This window comes from Vipera ursinii, assembly GCF_947247035.1.
Source record: "Vipera ursinii genome assembly, chromosome: 1".
In the NCBI taxonomy this organism is placed as follows: Eukaryota; Metazoa; Chordata; class Lepidosauria; order Squamata; family Viperidae; genus Vipera; species Vipera ursinii.
In genome coordinates this window covers 68,678,806-68,701,714 of record NC_139512.1, presented here as the reverse complement: position 1 = coordinate 68,701,714, position 22,909 = coordinate 68,678,806, and the positions used below count along the sequence as shown (strand labels likewise).

Sequence of the window (22,909 nt, the reverse complement as noted above, 5' to 3'; positions counted from 1 at the left end):
AGATTCAATTATATTCAATATATTAAACAGCAACATCACTTCTTTTCCCAGTGAGTGGCAATTGGTAAAATGGTAAATCAGAGTTCAAAAGAAAGCTGCTTTAAATCATACATTGTATGAAGGAAAAGGTAATATTATTTATAATTAATCTTTCAGGATAACAATCCTCCCAAGTGGCTTGCATAAAAGATAATCAGTACAGTAAATATTCAGGGTATAAATAAATTCTAGATATTTCTAAAGGTGTAGTTGGTAGTAAATGGAGAGAAAGCCAAGAAAAGAGTATAGCAGAAAATAGTATGCTTCCGTTTCTTTTTTCAGGGATCTTTCTCATTTAATGGTTTTGATTTTGGAGGGAGGGAATTCTGCTTATCTGGCCTCTGGCAAGACCCTGACAGAAATCTGATAGGATTACCCAAATACTTCATTTGACATGGTTTGACAAATCTCTTATCTCACTCTAAGGTTCTTAAATCCACAACAGAGTACAGCTAGGTAAGAATCACGGAGGATATCGTAAGAAGATGCTACATAAGAGAGTTGAATGCCCTCAACTGGTGCAATTTTGTCTACTTAATTATTTTCAGTACTGTTTTCTCTCATTCCATCCTTAATGGATTTTTCTGTTCTGTATTCATGGCCTTGAAACTGGGTGATTTTGGTTGTTGACATAACAGACATTTCTGCCCTGCAAAACACTGGTTCTCAGCCTCCACACAGTTCGGCAAGCTTGGTTGGTAGTTGTCACCTACATTCTTCCTTCTTTTTAAAGGAATTAAGTATGGTTATATTGTATTTAATTTACTCAGCTTAGATGTATAAACAGCAGACTCTGACTTCCAAGGAAAATGTTAAATTTGTGAAAATTTGAAGGGAGCAATTTCTATTATTTTTCCTGTTGTAAGTTTATATTTTTGGCTTGTGCTACAGATTCTTCAATCTAATCCCCTTTTTGGACCCAATTGTTTATAAGTGCTTTTGATAGATTCACACCATTTACATGTTGATATATACAAAGCAAATTAAGTTATTCGTTTTACAGGCTGAACATATGGAAAAGAAAAGAAGAATCCAAGAAAATAAAGATGAAGGTAAACACAGTTGTATTATGAAATACAATATTATGAAATAAAATAGAGGGATAGTTGATGTAGCTGTAATGTCCTATTTACTGTATATGAAGTTGGCAATTATAATCATCCTAGGGATGATAGGGAATACATTAATAAAACCATTGATTTCTGAATTATTTGCTATCAGCCAGAAAAAGGGTTAAGATTTTGCATCTCATTCTTTGTTTGCTTTTGTAGAAATAGACCTTATGGTTTTGTAGTATAGATTGATTTCTCCATTTCTGGCTGAGCTTGGAGTGATTGTGGAGGTTTTGTGAGTTCATTAGATGTTGAAATATAGATATTAGGCTGAAATTGGGGTGCTTACATTCGCATTAAATAGGAATTATGAGCACTGTCACCAACATGATTAATAGCTGTTTAGTATTTATCTATCTATCTATCTATCTATCTATCTATCTATCTATCTATCTATCTAGACTCTAGAAAGAGTATAGAGAAGAGCAACAGTGATGATTAGGGGACTGGAGGCTAAAACGTATAAGGAACAGATGCTGGAATTGGGTACATCTAGTTTAATGAAGAGAAGGATGAGGGGTGACATGATAGCAGTGTTCCAATATCTCAGGGGCTGCCACAAAGAAGAGGGAGTCAAGCTATTCTCCAAAGCACCTGAAGGCAAGACAAGAAGTAATGGATGGAAACTAACCAAAGAGAGAAGCAACCTAGAACTAAGGAGAATAATTAATCAGTAGAACAACTTGCCTCCAGAAGCTGTGAATGCTCCAACACTGGAAGTTTGTAAGAAGAGACTGGACAGCCATTTGTCTGAAATGGTATAGGGTTTCCTACCTGAGCAGGGGGTTGGACTAGATGACCTCCAATGTCCCTTCCAACTTCATTATTATTTCCATCTATGTAGCTGCCCATCTCAAATACATGATTTTTGGCTAAAAACAAAATAATTTTAAAAACTATTTATTAATAATTTTTATATTGAATACCTACATACATACACAAATACACATCATAAAAACATAAAAAACCTATCAAACAGAACAACTTTTATAGCCACAGTACAGGCTTTACCATACATCTAGATTCCCAAGCCTAGTGGTAGAATCAATGTAATCTCTTCGAACATCTTCAAATGATGTTCAGAACAGCAGATGCCAAAACACAGACAACCATTTGTCTGAAATGGTATAGTTTCCTGCCTGAGCAGGGAGTTGGACTAGAAGACCTCCAGGGTCCCTTCCAACTCATGTTATAAAGCAGCGGTGAACCACTTCCACATTATTGCTGAAAAAATTGCATAGATGTGTCCATTAGGTAACCTGCTTAGCGGAGATTTCATTTTAACCTAAGCATTGGAGCAGCAAGGGACATTGGCAGTAATAATGGGCAGTTACTTTCAAATAATAATAATAATAATAATAATAATAGTTAAAACTGAAGGAATCAAGATGCCTTATGAAAATAAAATCAAGAGTCTGGATGAAGGAGATCACTACAAATACCTGGGCATCCTTCAAGCTGGCAATTTCAAGCACAGAAGTCAAGAAGGTTGAAGTCAATACATCACGAATGTGAAAAGGATCTTGGAAGTCCAAACTCAGTAGAGGGAATAGCATCAAGGCAATTAATACCTGGCCAATACCAACCCTTAGATACATAGCTGGAATAATGGACTGGATTTAAGCAGAACTAAAACTCCTGGATAGGAAGACCAGAAAAATAATGACAGCGAATCATGTCCTCCATCCATAGCAATGTTGACAGACTCTACTTACGCAGGAGCATAGGTGGGTATGGAATGTTGGAAGTGCACCAAATAGTTGAAGATAGTTGAAGGGCATTGGAAGAATTCCTGAAGGACAGTGAAGAAGATGTACTGAAGCTAGTATACGGTGAGGGCTTACTGAAGACCAAACTGGCTTACAGGAATGACCAAATGAAGAATAGAAAAGAGATGTGGCAAGGCAAAATATGACATGGCCAGTGTACACGCACACACGTACACACACGCACACACACAAATACACGGACATAGACAAACCAGATAACAAGACATGGCAGTAGTCAAAGTACAAGATGACTAGGGCATGAGTGACGTCTGAAAGCCCCCCAGATCTAGGAACGTTCATATGTCTCACAAAACACTGTATAAGAGGAAGTATGTACAGTTGGTTTTGTCTTCTCTCATACATGGCTATATATTAGTTCATCGATTTCAGACAAATCTGAAAGCTTAAAACTTCTTTCATTCATAATACTGTAAGGTGGCTAGGCACTAATGCACTAATATATGTCTGCATTTTTGTAGCACTCCCACCACCACCACCTCCAGAATTCAGTCCTGCTTTCAGAAATGTGGTGAATGTTCTCAACTGTGATATCATGATGCTTATTCTTAGAACTGTCCTGCAAAGAGCACTAGAACTGGAAAATCACATGTGGACAGAAGCTATGATACAGATGGTATGTTTGTCAGCCCTGGCTTGTTAGAGTGAGACCATGTTTTAGCAATATCTTTATCTTAAATGCTTTTTGGGTTTTTCCAGTATATATTTTTCAGATTCATTTGTGTGCTCTACCTCAAATGATTCCTAACTCCATATATCTGTAAGCACGTGGGCTTTTGGAGTCCTGTATTTGCCTTAGCATTTTTTTTTATTTCAAAACAATTCTTCGTGATATCTGCTTTATTATTTCAACAGTCAACATACTTGTACATCAGGGACAATTCATGAAAGAGATAATGACTGTCTCCATTTTTTTAATTATAAAAATCTCCCCTTTCCCTTTCCCCACTTCCCCTGTTAACCTTATAATGAAGAGAAACATAATCAGAACATTTAAATTTGTATGTCTATTGATCAGTAGGCATAAGGAGGCATATTCAATTTTAATGCATGTAGCTGTTTTCTCTCATCTCTGTTTCCATTAGTACTGCGGTAGACATCCAAATAGTTGAGCAGTGTTTTAGTATTAGACACCAGAAGGCCAATAATTTACTCAGGAGAATTTCACCAACCTTCTCTTCTTACAGTATTACTTAGATTAGGGGATGGTGTGCTTTTCACAGAGTGTTCTTACACATCTTACATTTACTAGGCAAATGACCCAGTAGCATTTTGAAAAACGTCCATGTTTGGCAGTTCATTTGCTTATTTTATCTTTTTGGGGTCAAATACCAGCACTGCAGGGAATCCAGAAATGTTCTTTAGTATTGTGGGGTAACATAACAACTTCTGTCTACCTCACTTTATACCAGGGGTAGGTAACCTTGGCTCTTTTATGACTCGTGGACTTCAACTCCCAGAATTCCTGAACCAGCATGGCTGGCTCAGGAATTCTGGGAGTTGAAGTCCACGAGTCGTAAAAGAGCCAAGGTTGCCTACCCATGCCTTATAACAAACTTAATCAAGATGGAGTTAATTATCAATTTTTCTTTCTTCTTTCTCAGGACTGACTAATCTTTTCTAACTTTCTCCCCCTTAACACTTTGTTTATTCCCTCTGCATTCCATGGCCAGGTCAATATCCCTTCATGTCTTATTGTGATAAGCTAACTCTGGGTAATTGTTTAATTGCTGTGTGTCTCAGCATCCAAATGCAGGCTGGTGGTTGTTTCTGTCCTAAAAGATGGTCCTGACTAAGATTGGCTAGATTATCTGGCTATTAGAGAATATTCCATTACTCTGAAAGATTAAATTTGCTATCTGTCTCTACATAGGTCCTTCACCTCCTTGCTTTGGGTTTACTTGAAGAGAAGCGTCAGTTAGAGGAGATTCCAGAGGAAGAAGTAACCTTTGACTTCTATCATAAAGCTTCCAGTAAGTGTGCCACCTTAGAGAAAGAAAATCTATATTTAGAAATAAAGTGTTAATTCACAGAGTACTAGCAGAGTGCTTTTTAAATGCCACAGAGATGAATATAACTAGGCACCACAGTGAATTTATATACTGCATAAGTATTGTATTAATTTGTATTGATATTAAATATGTACTCTACTAAACCAGGGGTAGGCAACCTTGGCTCTTTTATGACTCGTGGACTTCAACTCCCAGAATTCCTGAGCCAGCTGGCTCAGGAATTCTGGGAGTTGAAGTCCACGAGTCATAAAAGAGCCAAGGTTGTCTACCCCTGTACTAGACTATAAGGTAAAGGTAAAGGTTCCCCCGCACGTGCGTGCTAGTCGTTTCTGACTCTAGGGGCCTGTGCTCATCTCCATTTCAAAGCCAAAGAGCCAGCACTTGTCCAAGGACGTCTCCATGGTCATGTGGCCGGCATGACTAGATGCCAAAGGCGCACGGAACACTGTTACCTTCTCACCGTAGTGGTCCCTATTTTTCTACTTGCATTTTTACGTGCTTTCGAACTGCTAGGTTGGCAGAAGCTGGGACGAGTAACAGGCGCTCACTCTGTTACGCGGCACTCGGGATTCGACCCGCCAGACTGCCGACCTTCTGATTGACAAGCTCAGTGTCCTAACCCACTGAGCCACCGCGTCCCTTATGTACTAGACTATACTTATATGTAAAATAATATGTAATATATGTACATGTATGTGTGTGTATATACATACCGTGGATATACATGTATTGCCTGTGCCTAAAAATCACAAAATTGACATTAGAACAGTCCTTTCTTAAATTTGGACTGTGTACATTTATTTTTATTGGTTAGTTTTTGCAGTTTGTAAAAATACAGTCATGCACATGCAAGTTAATAGCTGAATAAATAAGTTAATATAGGATTTTAATCTTAGATTTTATTAATTTTGGAAATACATTTGCTAGGATGGAATACCCTTTCCTTAATAAAGGTGTTTTAAAAATAACATGGAAATGAGTTTTACGCCTATAGAGCTGCTGTAAATAAACAACCTAAAATAAGAATCAAATTTAATGGAATAATAACAAGGCATTTTTAAAAAATCTGTAGGACTATTTTTTCCTTATTCTCTTTAGTATGTCAATAGAAATAACTCACATCTCAAAATAAGGAGAAAGAAAAACCCCTCAAGCTGAAGCTTGTAAGCCGCCCTGAGTCTTCGGAGAAGGGCGGGATATAAATGGAATTAAAATAAATAAAATAAATAAAAAATTTATATTCCTATACAGCTGTTTCCTAGTATCAGTTTTACTTTTCCCTATGAGAGCTGGCTTTTGTCTGACGTTTTGCAAGATGATTCAAGTGTACGGTAGCCTTCCTGAAATCAATGTCATCCCAGATCCAGCCAGGACCATCCTATCTGGGAATGATGGAAGCTCTTTGTACCTCAATGCAACTACTATTTTTGTGACTTTTATTGTTTTATCCAAGTATAAAATATAAAGGAAAATAGAAATAGGAAATTAGGGGAAGGAAAAAGAGAGGGGGAAAGAAAATATGGGGTACAAGGGGGGGGCGAGTGTTGACTTCCAACTCTTTTTAGCATAGTAACATTACAACCTCAACTTTTTACTTTTACACATATACTAGCCATTTCTATCTAATAAATCTATCTAACCGGAAAAACTAGAGTTAAAGTTTCAATTTTTTTTCATCACAAGCAAAAAATCCAGAAGTGATTTCCAAATAAAAAACATAATTAAATATGTTCTCCTCTTTGAATAAAGCAATCAGTTTAACCGTTTCTGCTTTTTCTTCCTTGCTGTGTAAATAATATATTTGCACTTAATAATCTTTTTAAACTCACCATTTATATGAACAAAATTTACTGTATTCTTTCAGATTCTTTAACCTTAAAGGAAAAAATACTTTTTAAATGTTATTTTAAAACACTAAACATTTCTTTACAAACATTTGTAAGATCAAAAAGTTCTAATACATCTTTTTTCACTTTCTGTTAACATGCATTCTTTAAAGTTCACTTTCAGTCAGACCAATAAAGTTCCAACTAACTCATTAAATTTAAATCATTCCCTCCAAGTTACAATAATTTTTTCTTCTTGTATACTTCGTTTTTAAAACTCTTAATTTTTTAATACACCTTTTTCTTTAACTTTCTCTTAACATAGATACTTTCAAATATACTTTCAGTAATATTTTAAAAGCTTTAGGAATTATTTAAGCATTATATGGAAAGGAAAAAATGCACTTTCAAACCCACTTTACATTAAAACTTTCTTTCAGTTACAAATATCAGACCGATAAAAATCTATCCCAATACCAATTGACTCATTAAATTTGGGTCACTCCTTCCAGCTTATCTTCATAAAATAAAATCTTTTTCTTCTCTGGAATGCTTATCAAGTAATTATGAGCTTCTCTTTTTCTCAAGGATTTCTCAGCCTTGTTAGTGTCCATGGAGAAAAAGTCTCATAGTTCTCATTTTGAAAGTTGCAGATTTTCTTGGAACTCTTCTTTCAATTGGAGATTTATATTTAAACCATCACAATAAAGATTGGTGTCAGGTTCATATTCCAAAATTGCAATTGAATCCCCTTCATTGTCATCTCCTTGTGAAATTGTCTCAGTGCTTTGGTAACTTTCTACACATATATACATCTCTGAAATAGTTTGAGTAGTTTTTTTTAATATCCTTGGAGCATATCTGGTCTATGAACTGTTGGATTTCATTTAAGGATTTTTCAAATACACCTCTAATCCTTTGCTCCTCTATCTTCTTAACTCCCTCTTTAGTCAAAGAGTAGCTTTTTTGTAAGTCACTAAAGAATTGCTGACCAATCAGGAATCATAAAAATTGGAAAGTTTTAGCCACCTACAGCGAAGCAGACTAAACTACACATGACTAAAAATAATAAACTAGATGCTCCACACTTCCTTATTTTAGCTTGCCTTCAGCAGCCTTTTTCCTTGTTTAACAACGAAGAAATCCCCCCAAATGGCGCAGATCTTCAAAAAGGAATAACAGGTGGTGGCTAAAGAGAGCTTCTCTTAGTTCAATAAAGATTAATAGTCCTTAGGTAAAGGTAAAGGTAAAGGTTCCCCCGCACATGCGTGCTAGTCGTTTCCGACTCTAGGGGCCGGTGCTCATCTCCGTTTCAAAGCCAAAGAGCCAGCGCTTGTCCGAGGACGTCTCCGTGGTCATGTGGCCGGCATGACTAGACGCCAAAGGCGCACGGAACGCTGTTACCTTCCCACCGTAGTGGTCCCTATTTTTCTACTTGCATTTTTACGTGCTTTCGAACTGCTAGGTTGGCAGAAGCTGGGACAAGTAACAGGCGCTCACTCTGTTACGCGGCACTCGGGATTCGACCCGCCAAACTGCCAACCTTCTGATCGACAAGCTCAGCGTCCTAACCCACTGAGCCACCGAATCCCTAATAGTCCTTAAAATGATTAAAAATTGAAAGGCACAATTTAGTGATCGTTTGAAAAATAGATTCCAAAGCTGCTGCTGCTTCAACAACAAACTGATTACAGTCCCGCCCACCCCCAGTTCTCAGCACACAGGCTGCTTTGAAGCACAGCTCATGAAGCTAGTTGCACACCCTGTTGCTGTATCAGAGGATCTTGTGGGATGATTCTAAGACACTCTCTAACCCAGGAGAGTCATATAAATACCATTTTTAAAGTGAAATACACATTGCTAATAAAGTAGTGGGAAGTTAGCTCTGAGCAAAGGTAAATTTATAACTATTAAGACTTGCTTGTGCGGAATTATTCAAATTGTAGCAATTATTAGTAAAAGAAGGAAATGTATCTCCTTTAGGAGAATAAATGTATGTGGCTAATTTGGTTTAATTGAATGGATATATTTTTTAAAAAAAGTTTTTCTGTTGTTAAAGGAATGGGGAGCTCTGCTTTGAATGCAATGAACATCCTCATGATTTTGGAAAAGCTGAAAGAAATTCAACAACTGGACTCTCAAAAAGACATGATCAATTGGGTACTACGGGTAAGTAAGGATTACAAGTGAATAGATTAATCAGGAATTGGCAGGGTGGGGCTTGAGGATACTATGACCGATCTTATGATCTTCCCTATAAAATAAAATAAGGCAAAAGAGTCCCTGTAGATCCCAAGTGGAGTAAAACAGTTAAAGATGATTGTGATCAAACTACAGAAGAAAGATAGTAAGAAGAAATAGTACTGGCTAAATTGAAATGGTTACTAGCAGAGGATGCTTTGGGTCTCCTACGTTTCTTGCAGGGCAAGCTGGAAATATCACATATGCTACACGCAGTTTGTGTTTTAACTATTAAATCTGTGTTTGTAGATGTTTGAGACAATAAAATGCTTGAGAGAGAAGTCTTCTTTTCCCATGGCCATCACTGCACCTATGTCAGAATCTACAAAAGTTAATGAGGTAATCATGAAATAAGGTAGCCTTAGATTCTTAAGTATTTTATGAATAGAAGAGCAGCTGAAATGATAAATGTTCTCATTCCTCTGTTTTGTTTTTCTCCTTGTACTGTATGCTCGGCTGGCAAACCCCTCTGACAGATACTCCTCGACTTACAGTGTGTCATTCATTTAAAGTTGATGGCCTCAGACAGGATGCTTTATGGCCGATAAAGCACTTCTACCAGTTGTGAAACATTGCTCGTCCCCCTGCAGCCATATGATCACAAATCTGGGTTCTGGCAACCTATTCACATAAATGACTGGTTGCATCCAACAATCATGTGATTACCATTCACAGTCTTTTTCACACAACCTCCGCAGTCACCAAGAGGTGGAGAGAAAAGGATTTTAGCACCTGGAAGCTTGCAGATACAGAACAGACGGAGAAAAGGATTTTAACTTTATGGCAAAATCCTTCTCGGTTTCTCTGTACCTTCACCCCTCTGTTCTTTATTTGAGATAAAGGACTCACTTAGCAATCTGTGTGACTGCTTAATAACCACAGCTGGGGGGTCCTGGAATTGTGGTCATTGAGCGAAGCAGTCACGTACACGACTCAGCTGCTTTCCTCAACAACTGAGATTCTGATCCTAATTATGGTCATTAATTTGAGGACTATGTGTACTTAGTATAATCGCAGTCACCACTCTGTACAATTCTACTCTGGAAATCTATTTTTTCTTTTCCTGAAGTTTGCCCTTGGCACTTTTTTCCCGTTAAGGCAGGGGTCCCAAACCCCCAGACGGCAGCCCTCTACCAGGCCATGTCCTATTCACAACTGGGCCATGTGAGCAGCGGGCCAACACACAGGCAAATGTGCGCAGCTTGATTTGTGCAAGCGGCAGGCTGGCACATGCGCATGCATGCACAGCTCGATTTGCAGTCGAGCTGCGTGTGCATGCGTGAATAGGCTGGCCTGGTGCTTGTATGAGTCAAGCTGCACATGTGTGCACATCGGCCTGTTGCTCATGCAGCCTGGTTCTGCTCTTCCTCCCCCCCCAGCGGAGCCGCCAAGCCACAAAGGTTAGGAACCACTGCTCTAAGGCTTGTTGGGAACATAAACTTTCACCTTAGGCTGAAGAGCCAGCATTCTGAAGTCTGCTTTTTGAGCTTCAAGCTCAAATATAAGATTATCTTATCTTCTCAGCCCTTGATAGTTTTTAAAATATTGAAAGTAGTATGGTGGAATGTTTGGGGATGCGGCAAGAGTATAAGAAGGAAATGCCCCTTTTTATTTTATGACGGTGATTGTCTTGAATAATACAAAGGGTATTTGTTCTGTTAAAACAGATGCAGAGAATTCAGGATAAAGAGAAGGCCGAAAGGAAGAGAAAAGCAGAAGTAGCCCGATTACATCGCCAAAAGATCATGGCTCAGATGTCCGCTTTGCAGAAAAATTTCATAGAAACTCACAAGCTCTTGTATGAAAACACGCAAGAAACACCTGGAAGAGATGTTATGGAAGTGGAGAGGTAGGAGGAGGGAATAATATATTAGATAAATGCAAAAGTTAGTAACCAAGTTAGTTTGGACCTGGTTAGTATTTGGATGGGAGACATAGAGCTTTAGGCTAAACTGGGAAATAAAAATAAAGAGCCTCATGGCAAACAGTTTATGCTTTCCCACAGTTAGTAGATATGTTGGACACCTTTAATGGCTCTCTTATTGTGGCAATATACCATTTTGGATTCCTTCCAATACAGGTAGTCCTTGACTTACAACAGTTCATTTAATGACCATTCAAAGTTACAACAGCACTGGAAAAAGCGACTTTTGACTGTTTTTGACACTTAACAACCATAGCAGCCTCCCCAAGGTCACATGATCAAAATTCAGATGCTTGGTAACTGGCTCATTTACGACGGTTGTAGTGTCCCAGAGTCATATGATCACCTTTTGTGATCTTCTGACAAACAAAGTCAATGGGGAAACCAAATTCACTTAACAACCATGTTATTAATTTAATAACTGCAGTGATTCACTTAACAACTGTGGCAAGAAAAGTTGTAAAATAGGGCAAAATTCACTTAACAAATGTTTCACTTCACTAGCAAGAGAAATTTTGGGCTCAATTGTCGTCATAGGTTGAGGACTTCCTGTGTTAATTAAGAGGTAATATGGGAGAGACAACCATCTCCTGAGAGGGGAAAGTGACGCTAGCTCCTAAGTAGGGAAGAAGATTGGCACAGCCCATGCCTTTCACATACTGTAAAATAGACCATAATAGAAGCGGTATATTGTATATGCTAAAGTGTGAGGCATTTTTGGCAAGGCAATGCCTCATCCAGTTATATCTGAGAAGCTGAGAGCAGGCCTCAGTCTTCTCATAAGAGAAGGGTGTGATGACATGCACAGATTTTGAACATATGTCAGTGTATCCTATCTTAATCAGGAAGGATCTACTTCTGTACTACTACTTTTGCTGGCTAAACAGGCTTTTGTTTAAAATCTGAGAGTGGTGAAATTGTTTGTAAATATTAAATTAAGAAAGTTATTTCATCACAGAAGCCTGAATAGGTTTCTGCGATTACAATGCTTTTGTATTGCTATTCAGATTCACTTGGTTCAGCTGCTTAATAGGTGCTGCATTAAAGAGGTTTTAGTTGAAGTTCAGGTTGAGAATAGATCCATTTTTAATAGTTTTAATGTGAATTTGATTTTTATCTAAAACTAAATTACAAATAATTATTTTCGTGATCTTTGACTGGATTGTTGACCAGAAATCCACTGATTTGAATCTTGTGTCTTAGGTTCATACTCCCACATTATCAAGTCAGAATTGCCTTGGGGCCCAAGCGAGGCCAGTCTGTCACTGAAAAAGAAAGGCTGACCTGTATCCTGTGTCAGGAAGAACAGGAAGTAATGCTAGAAAGTGCTGCCATGGTTTTATCTGCCTGTATCCAGAAATCCACTGCCTTAACCCAGTGTAGAGGGAAAGAACTCGAACTTGCAGGAGGTATGTATATTATGCTGTGAAACTTTAGGGAAGCTTTATAGCAGCTGCAGAGGACTTTGGATGAAGCTGATTGCCTGGACCATTTCCAGTCAGGATTCAGGCTGGGTTATGGGACTGAGATGGTGTTGACCACGCTTGTAGATGAGCTCTGGCAGGAGCTGGATGGGGCAGTGTAACCATACTCACTCCTTTTGACCTCTAACCACTTTCAGCCATCAGCCATGGTATCCTTCAGCATTGGGTTCAGGAGCTGGGAGTGAGCAGCACTGTTTTGTGCTTGTTCTCCTCCCTCCTCTGGGGGGTCAGTTCCAGTCGTTTTTTTATTGGGGGGGAGGAGATCCAGCCAGAGAGATCTAGGAGAAATATCAAGATTCAATTCTTTCTCCTCTCCTGTTTAACACTTACACAAGGCCTCTTCGTAGGTGATCTGACAGTTTGGGGTAAGGTATCATCAATATGCTGATGACACCCAGCTTTATATCTCCATGCTGAGCTGCCTAAGTAATATCTTGGATGTCCTGTCTTGGTGCTGGAGACTATAAAGGTCTGGACCAGGAGCAGTGGGCTTTGACTCAATCCAAGCAGGACTGAGTGGCTTTGGGTTTGGGGGCCTTCTAGTGCTGGATGGGATGGCACTGCCATGAACCCAGTATGCAATCTGGGTGTCCTCTTGGATTCAAGGGTCCTAATAGAATATCACATGGCAGCTGTGGCCAGGAGGGCCTTTGCATACCTTAGGGTTGTGCATTTTTCCTGGATTAGGAGGTTTTGCTCATTCTCTCATGGTGGGGACCAGGAAGCCTTCTCTGCTGTAGTTCCCTGTCCTCTGGAATATTTTCCCTTTCAAAATTATGATGACCCTAACCCTGTTGGCCTTTCATAAGGCCATGAAGACTTGGTTGTGTGCCCAAACCTGGGGCCTTTGGGTATATTAGTGGTCCTGTTTCTTGTCTTTATTAACATCTGTGGCAATAGGTCTACTCTATGTTCATACATCGTAGCAACAGTTTACAGCAGGGGTGTCAAACTCAATTTCACTGAGGGCCGCATCAACATTGCGGTTGACCTCAAGGGGCCGGGTGGGTGTGGCCAGGGTGGGCGTGGCCTACTGTGTGGGCATGGCTAGAGTGCGTATGGCCTACTGGGTGGGCGTGGCCAGCTCTACATTGTTGGCATCAAGGGTGCCTATGGGGGCCTGGGCAGGAGTGGGACAGATCTGAGGGTCTCTGGCAGGAGGAGGGTCTCTGGGACAGGGCCAAGGCAGTGGGGGCCAGTCCCTCACTGTTTCCAGGATGGCTTCACGGGCCGCATGAAACCACTTCGCGGGCCGGATCCGGCCCCCGGGCCTTGTGTTTGACATGTCTGGTTTACAGTTTACACAAGTTGCATAAATGAACTTGATATAATTTATTTACCAGAACCTTTGCTCATCTAAAATTATGAAAAACTAGACAAATATACGGTACTCTGATCAATCACATGTAATGCAACAGATCATTTGCTAGTCTTTTAATCTAATATAAATGATAAGTTCTTGTTTATTCCCTAAAACAATGTCCCTTGCCAGAATTGCACGTGTAAGTTTAATAGTGCACATTTTGCAAAACATCCCTTATTGCAACAGGAAACTCTGTGTGTTTGTTTATTTTCCTCAACAGAAGATACTGATCCTCTTTTCATGAATCCGGACTTGTCATGTGGAACACATACCAGCACGTGTGGTCATGTGATGCATGCCGCTTGCTGGCAGAAGTGAGTTGATATATTTAGTAATTTTTATGGCTTGCTTAATTTTTAGTCAGTTTTCAAATGACCTCCTCTGAGGTGTTTATGCATATGTTATATTGACTATGTAGAAAGTAAAGAGACAGCATTAGTAAAAGGAAAATATGTATAGCTCAGGGTTGAAATGAGATCTCCTAGCTAGGTGGTCTCTGAACTTGGTTGTTTTCTTGCAGATGGTTCATTACCCAAACTAGATAACATTATCAGTGCCAGTGATTTTACAGCCAAGAAATGTACTCAAAGAAATATAAGGCTAAATGCAGAGGAAAAATTACTTGTTGATCAGTTCCAAATTCCAGAGTAAGGGAAACATGTCATAGGCTAATTCAAACCGAACATAATAGCTCTCAGCTTCACTTCTTCTAGATTTCTTCATCAAGTAAGACAATAAATAAAGCAAAAAATTAAAAAGAATTAAACGACGGGATGGATAAGAGAACGGCTGAATTTGCTTTGAGTTATGTTCTCAAGGCTCTAAAGTGTGAATAACTATAAATTCCATGGTACCCACATTTGTTCTCTTCTCCCCCTCCCATTTTTTTTGTTCTTTACCAAGTTAACTGATGAATAGAGAACGCAAGCATTTGCACGCTATTGCATAACATTTGAGATTGTCCATTTAAATTAATAACTCTCAAGCTGACAAACATTTCAATGGTACTAAAAAAAAAATTAAGGCTGTGTCCATAATCTGATTTTTTTTTAATAATTTTCTGATAACTCACAACCGTTATAGTAATTGTTCGTGATGTGAATGTTAAATTCTTATTTTCTAAAAATGGCTTATTTATAGCTTTTGTCTGTGTTGAGCTGTTAACTGACAGCTTTTCCTGAATGGTAGTTTCTGCTCCATATAATTGCAATGAGTTCAGGTGGTCCTCGCTTACTGACTGCTAATTCAGTGACAGTTTAAAGGTGGGCTGCAGAGGGTGATTTTTATAATTGAACTTACGGCTATTGCAGCTTTCCCCATGGTCACAGGCACTTGGCAACTGGTGCACATTTATAATGGTTGCAGCCTCCTGCAGTCACATGATTATCATTTCCATCCATTGCAGCCAACTTCCAACAAGCAAAGTTGGTGAGGAACCAAGCAGGAAGTTGCCAATCATGGTCACGTGATAGATTTAATGATTGCAAGTGATTTGCTTTACGACAACAATCAAAAATGATGTAGTAAATCGGGAATAATTATATGATATTTCACTTTGTAGTCATATCACTTAGCGAAGGAGTACTGGTCCCAATTGCAGTCAGTAAGCAAGAACTGTGTGTACGTAATGATTTATTGGTAAAATAGTCAAATTGAATGGATACCAAATTTCAGAACTGGATTTTTACATGTCTGAATTGGATGGTTTATTCCGAGATGTCCATTTGAATATTCATTCCAGATACTTTGAGGCCATTCAACTGAATTCTCGACAACGTCATCATGTTGAACAGGTTTTTGATTTAGGAAATGGCGAGTACCTTTGCCCACTGTGCAAATCCCTGTGCAATACTGTGATACCAATTATTCCTTTGCAAGAAGAGAAAATAAACAGGTATGTGGCCATTTTTACTTGTTCCTAATCTGCAGCCATTTTTCTTGCATTTATAGGGAAAGTACATGATTCTTTGCTGTGCTATACAGATAGTCCTCAACTTATGACCACAACTGAATCCAAAATTTCTGTTGCTAAGCAAGGCATTTGTTAAATAAATTTTGCCCCATTTTAGGACCTTTTTTTGCCATAGTTGTTAAGCGAATTGTTGCAGTTGTTAAGTGAATCACGTGGTTGTTAAATGAATCTGGCTTCCCCAATTGACTGTGCTTGTCGGAAGGCAGCTGGGAAGGTTACAAACATGATCACATGCCCCCAACGACTGCAGCTCTCATAAATACATGCCAGTTGCCAAGCACCTGAATTTTGATTACTGATCATGGGGATGTTGCAGTGGTGATAAGTGTGAAAAATGGTCTTAAATCACTTTTTTCAGTGCTGTTGTAACTTCAAGTGGTTACATCAAGGACTATCTGTATGAGCATTTATTAACATATTGTGCAGTCTAAGATCTTTCTCATCTTTGTAGGAAATACCAATTTTTGATAGCTGGAACAACCACAGAGAGATCAGTTCATGTTTTAATAATTACCGTCGTAACCCAATAGCTGTTTAAATGTTGTCTTATATAAAGCATGCACATTCCATTGCTGTCTTTTTGTATTGCCAGTGAGGATGCAGAAATGGTAGCTCAGCTTCTGTCTTTGTCCAAGTGGCTAGAGATTGTTATGGCTCGGATAGCTGGTTACAACAAGAAAAGCAATAAAGGTTAGTGTCAAGCAGTAACATTTGATGTTAGAAAGGTGGAGAATTGTGTTTTAATATATTGTGCAAGGTGCAGAGATTTCAGATTCCAGCTTCCTTTGAGCAAGCATTTGCTGGTGTATTAGGCTAATAAAGGACTTTTAAGGTAAACAATGCCTCAGAGTCACTGGAAAAGCCCATACGGAAACCTGACAGTTAGTACATTTCGTGGAGAACTTTACAACTGAGAGAACTCTTTTAAGATGCTATTGAATGGGTTAAGATACAATCCCATTTGTTTTCCAGTTACAAAATTCCTTCCATTGATTTTATTGTTTCTCATAATCTTTTCTTCTGGCTGTATTTTACCGATGAGGTCAATATTCCATTTCTTTTATGATTTATTAATTTATTCTTCAAATAATCATTTCTTTTATGATGTATTAATCTTAGTTTATTGTCTATAGTAGTTTGTTATTATTTCTACATTTTAAGGTCCCTAACCTAGAGAGAAGTACAAACCTTTATGCATCTTATCCAGGCTATCTAATTTCTCATATGACTAAATAGAAATTTTGGCCAAATGACTAAATTGCATTTTTATAACAAAAGTTAGAATTTTTATAACTTTATTTATTTCAGTTAAAATCAAAATGTAATAATCTTTTATTTGATTTTTGAAGAAACCCAAATTGCCCCATCTTTACTTAATAAAGAAATGGAAGATGCTTCATCTGAATTCCATTCTATACTTAGCTTTGGAGTTCAGCCTTTGTAAGTATTGAGTCACACTTAGAATGTTTCTTATACGTATATTGCAAGTCTAATGAAATTGTGTAATGAAGATGGATTTTGATCTAAATTATATTGAATGTCCATCTCCCTCCCTCCCTCCCTCCCTCTCTCTCTCTCTCCTGTATGTATCTATTATAAGTTAGCAATTTTATATATGGATGTTTCTTCCATATCCAAGAGATGAATTCAGTGGAAATCTTTCTTCATGAAATATTTTGAAACATTATACAGTTGCTAAATAAAGGGTTACTATTCTACTTAGTTCATAGCACAAAATGGACCTTCCATTAAAAGCTACAGTATGCATAGCACATATTAGAAAATAATTACATCTTATGGTGACAATATGCTTTATATATTACCTTTTTAATGTACTTTCTTCACGTCTTAGGTTTAAATGGTTTTTATTGAAAAATACAGTTTATACAGTTTATTTTTATTGTCTCATTCAAACAAAAAGAAAATTCATTAATTTGAATTCTAGCTAGTCAGTAATGCCATTGCTTTAGGAATGTAACTTCAGCTCTGGTTTAACTTTAGTGTTAATTTTTACCTTAATGATGTAAAGAACAAAGAATGATACGGTGTAGTCTAGTGTATCCAATTTAGGACAATTTCCAGCAATAAGAATGTCAAACTCTCGTCTCCGCCGGGAATAACAAACACTCAGGAAAATCACGACGAAGTACGGATGACTTGCAGAGAGCACCTTTAATGTCAGGATCTCCAAGCATTAGAAAAGTCAGCGTTGAGAGCCACACGCTCTCAACGCACCTTTTATTCCAAACCTGTAACTAGGTAGCAGCCCCACCCCTAGGCCCCACCCCTCCCCCGTGCAGATCAGCATCCGCCTGGCCTGCGTAAATACTCCACCCCCCGACTCCTTCAACCCACGCCCAGCTCCCTCCACCAGCACCGTGCTTCCCAGCGTGAAGGTAAGTACAAGCCCACCCCCCTCCTAACATCCTGAGCGTGCTCCCCGTCACCACTGCATCTCCCCGCGCCACACCCAAAACCCCTTGGCAGCCCGCAAGATCCGGGCGCAGCTGTTCAGCACCCCGCGTCGCTGCCGGCGTGCCCGCAGTAACAGCCACCGGGTCTGTAAAACCATCGCCCATAGCCACATCTGCCAGGCCGTCGTCAGCTCCAGAAAGTGTTGTGCTGCTTCCGCGGGCGTCCATAGCTGTTCTGGGCCGTCGCTCAGCTGACCGAGCTGCGCGACCATCAGCGGGCATCCCTGGCCGCCTCTCAGCTGCTTGAACGATACGAGCCCCGGTAACAGTTTCTGCTCGCCTGTCAGCTGACTGTGCCGGCGCGGACCATCTCCCGGCTGGCTGCCCCGGCGTAGCCTTCCTGCAGCCACTCACAACCGCCCTCAGCCGCCTCCCAGATCGCAGCACGCCTGCGGGTCCGGCGCTCGCCCGCCGGACAGCTGGAGGGCGTGGGCGTGGCTGGGCTCCCGGCGTCGCACGGCTACTCGCCCGCCGACCAGCTGGGGAGTTTGGGAGCGGCTGGGCTCTCGTCGTCGCGCGGCAGCTCGCCCGGACAGCTGGAGGGCGTGGGCGTGGCTGGGCTCTCGGCGTCGCACGGCTACTCGCCCGCCGACCAGCTGGGGAGTTTGGGAGCGGCTGGGCTCTCGTCGTCGCGCAGCAGCTCGCCCGCCGGACAGCTGATGAGTGTGGGTGTGGCCGCTGCTGTTGCTGAGGGCTGCGGGCTGCCCGGTAAGTATGTCGAACCCGAAGGGCTCGACAGTCGGCCCCTCCTACCAAGGCTCCTCCTGGAAGGCAAGATATAGAAGTCATACATGTACTAAGGAGAGCAGCAGCTTCCCCTCGACCCCCTCCCGAGGGTTTACCAGGGTGCTTCTGGTGGAACACCTTAACCAATCTAGGGGCCTGAACGTTTGATTCCGCCACCCAGGATGCCTCAGTAATCGGGTATCCTTTCCACAGCACCAGGTATTGCAGTCGCCCTCTCCGCATCCTGGAGTCTAGGATTTCTTGTACCTCATATTGCCCATCACCCACGGGCCCCGGCCCTACCGGCTCCCCCCGAACAGGAACAGGGGCTGGTCTTAGCAAGCTGCCGTGGAACACGGGATGCACTTTGCCCAGGAATTTAGGCAGCCGAAGGCGCACCGTGACCGGATTGATGATGTGGGTTACCTGGAAGGGGCCTATATACTTAGGGCCCAGCTTCTTACTAGGTATTTGTAACCTCAGGTATTTTGTAGATAAGTACACCCAGTCCCCAACCCCTGGGGTGTAGAACGGTTGGCGCTTCTTGTCTGCTTGGGCCTTTACGATACTGGCTTGCTTGTTCAGGGCCTCCTTGGTTGCTGCCCATGCCTTTCTGATTTGTAGCATCCACTCCTGGGGTTGACTAGGGGAAGCTGATCCCTGGTCGCACTCGGGAACAGGAGGGAAGTCGTAGCCAGACACCACTGTGTACGGTGGGAGACCAGTGCTACTGTGCACCGCGTTGTTGTGGGCGATTTCTGCAAACGCCAGTAGGTCAGCCCAGTCTGCCTGCTGGTACGAGACATAACTGCGTAAATATTGCTCCACTGCCGCATTGGCGCGTTCAGCAGCACCGTTCGTGCAAGGATGGTACCCCGAACTCAACCCCTGGGATGACCCGATGAACTGGAGGAATTCACGCCAAAACCTGGCGGTAAACTGCACTCCCCGGTCCGATATAATGCGTCTAGGCGCCCCGTGTAAGCGGTACACGTGGGTTATGAATAGCCAGGCCAGACGCCGGGCCGAGGGTAATCCCCTCAATGGGACAAAATGGGCCTGTTTCGAAAACAGGTCAACCACGGTCCAGATAACAGTGTATCCCCGACTCTCCGGTAGGTCCACGATGAAATCCATCCCGATGTCCTGCCATGGCCGGTTAGGGTCTGCCACCGTCTGTAAAAGCCCCGCTGGCTTCCCGGGCTGGGGTTTGGCCATAGCACACGTGCGGCAACGCTGGACATAATCTTTGACCTGCCGCCTCATTCCTGGCCACCAGAACTGACGTCTAGCAAGGTGCAGGGTTTTCAGGAATCCGAGGTGTCCGGCCTGTTTGGCGTCATGGCACCTATAAAGCACAGTCTCTCGCAAGGTTTGCGGTACATACACCTTACTCCCATACCAGGCCAGGTCATCCCGTCGGGTTAGGAGTCGCGGGTGTTGCTGTAGCCAGTCATCTCCCACCAGAGCTTTTTTCAGCTGCTGTACAAGGTCCTCCACACCCTTATTCTGAACAACCTGTACTGTCTCTGGGACGAGAGGAGGAATAAGAGCCTGCACCACCTCCTCCCGCTGGTTGTCATACTGCGGAAGCCGCGAGAGGGCATCCGCCAGGAAATTCTTCCCCCCCGGAACGTATTTCAGGGTAAACCTGAACCGCCTGAAATACAGGGCCCACCGTACATGCTTAGGGGCCAACTTACGTGGGGACTGTAGGGCTTCTAAGTTCCTGTGGTCTGTCCACACTTCGAAAGGTTTTTCTGCCCCCTCTAGGAGATGCCGCCATGTCTCCAACGCCCACCGAACGGCGTAGGCCTCCTTTTCCCAGATAGCCCAGGCGCGTTCAGTGGTTGACAGTTTTTTGGACGCATAAGCACAAGGTTGCAATGCGCCTTTACTATTGTGTTGTAATAGAACAGCTCCGACTGCCACATCACTAGCATCTGCTTGCACAACGTATGGTGCTGCTGGGTCGGGATGCAACAGTATGGGCTCTCGGGTGAACAAACCTTTCAAGGTCTCGAAGGCCCGTTGACACTCTATGGTCCACGTTACACGCAACCCTGGCCGTGGTTTCACCGCTAGCTTCTTAGTTTTGAGCAAGTCCGTTAATGGAAGAGCTACTGCAGCAAAAGATGGTATGAATTGGCGGTAAAAATTGGCAAACCCCAGGAAGCTCTGTAGCTGTCGTCTGGTCCCCGGGGCCTGCCACTGCAATATAGCCTCCACTTTCTTGGGATCCATGGCAATCCCGGCCGCTGAGACCCGATAGCCCAAGTAGTCCAGTCGAGACGCGTGGAATTCACATTTTGATAGTTTCACGTACAACCGTGCGTCTAGGAGTTTTCGCAAAACCTGGCGTACAAGGGCAATGTGCTGGTCCATTGTCTCCGTATATATAAGGATGTCGTCAAGATACACGAGCACCCCCCTATATAAATGTTCATGCAAAACTTGATTTATTAGTTGCATGAACACGGCGGGGGCCCCCTGGAGTCCGAATGGCATTACACGAAATTGATAGCTGCCCAATGGGCAGTTAAACGCCGTTTTCCACTCATCTCCTTTCTTGATGCGCACCCGGTAATAGGCCTCGCGTAAGTCCAAGCGGGTAAACACCCTCCCCTTGGCCAGGTGGGACAACATGTCTTTCATTAAAGGCAGTGGATACAAATGTTCAATACACACTGCATTGACCCCCCGGTAATCCACACAAAGACGCAGGCCCCCATCTTTCTTCTCCCTGAAAAGAACTGGTGCTGCCATCCGCGAGCGAGCTGGTTGTATGAACCCCCGTGCAAGATTCTTGTCGATGTAATTTCGGAGTTCTGTCATCTCCCGCGGGGTCATGGCATACATCCGGGGCTTAGGGAGTTTGACCCCCGGCTCCAGCTCAATCGCGCAGTCCGTCGGTCGATGGGGAGGCAGGAGATCGCATTCCTGCTCACTGAACACCTCAAGGAATTCGGTATACTCTGGTGGCACGTGTACCTCTGCCCCAGCCCTGCAACTCTCCCCCGGTTTCCCTGACGGGCCAGATGTGCTTGGCCGCTCATGATCAGGGGGCTGTGGCCCAATCCCTAAGCGCAGGTGACGACAACCCCCCTCCCACCAAATGGTCGGCCCCCACCTGTCCAGCCATGTTAACCCCAAAATCACTTCCTCCGTCATGGAGGGCACCACAACGAACCGCAACCGCTCCCAGTGCTCCCCCATATCCAGCCGCACAAGTTCTGTGACATGGGTGATAGGCGCCCCCCCCAAAAGAGACCCATCCACCTGCTGGAAACGTATTGGACTCCTCAACCGAACCACCCCAATACCCAGTGTGGCCACCACCTTCCGGCTAATAAGACACCTCGTGCTACCCGAATCGATTAAAGCCCTAAACCCCATCACCTCCCCCGTGGCAGGGTTGGTTAACGTAACCGGAACTGAAAACGGGCTAACCGGAGCACTTACCATGGGGTCCTCCTGTGGCCTGTCACCATGCTCGTAATACTCTACGTTCACATCGATGGCACCGTCCCCCTCCGTCTGGCCGCTTCCCCCTGTTGTTGACTCCACAGCTTGCCGAGAAGCCCGGGAACGCTCTGCAAAGCGCCCGGGGGTTGTGCTCCTTGCTGGAGTTGCTGCTGCGACCACCCGAGATGCAGGTATAGGGCAGGCGGCCACGCGATGCCCTGGCTGATCGCACCTGAAGCATCGCAGAATGGACCGTGGTGGCTGGATGGCAGGACCCAGCGACGATGGCGGCGGCTTCTGTACTTGGCCCTGCGATCTCGGCGGGACCTGACGGGAATCTCCTACGGGCCGTACACGCCGTTGACAAGCCCGTAAGGCCACATCCAGCTCGACCGCGACCCGCAGCCACTCCTGGAGCCTAGGAGGGATCCCCCGGACGATACAAGCTCGTAGGAGAGAATCGTCCAGTCCGGCCCGGAAATGG

The 22,909-nt window shown here is 42.6% G+C and overlaps 1 protein-coding gene across 1 annotated transcript in view; it reads left to right on the top strand.

Moving 5' to 3' along the window:
• The window catches only part of UBR1 (ubiquitin protein ligase E3 component n-recognin 1), an 82,028-nt gene that overhangs the window by 37,889 nt on the left and 21,230 nt on the right, over positions 1-22,909 (top strand). The window contains exons 24-34 of the mRNA XM_083379572.1: positions 1,043-1,091; positions 3,400-3,554; positions 4,812-4,911; positions 8,836-8,945; positions 9,267-9,356; positions 10,685-10,866; positions 12,145-12,350; positions 14,009-14,102; positions 15,530-15,682; positions 16,353-16,450; positions 17,110-17,200. Coding sequence (XP_083235698.1) covers positions 1,043-1,091; positions 3,400-3,554; positions 4,812-4,911; positions 8,836-8,945; positions 9,267-9,356; positions 10,685-10,866; positions 12,145-12,350; positions 14,009-14,102; positions 15,530-15,682; positions 16,353-16,450; positions 17,110-17,200 — 1,328 coding nt within the window. The remainder of the gene's footprint in view (positions 1-1,042; positions 1,092-3,399; positions 3,555-4,811; positions 4,912-8,835; positions 8,946-9,266; positions 9,357-10,684; positions 10,867-12,144; positions 12,351-14,008; positions 14,103-15,529; positions 15,683-16,352; positions 16,451-17,109; positions 17,201-22,909) is intronic.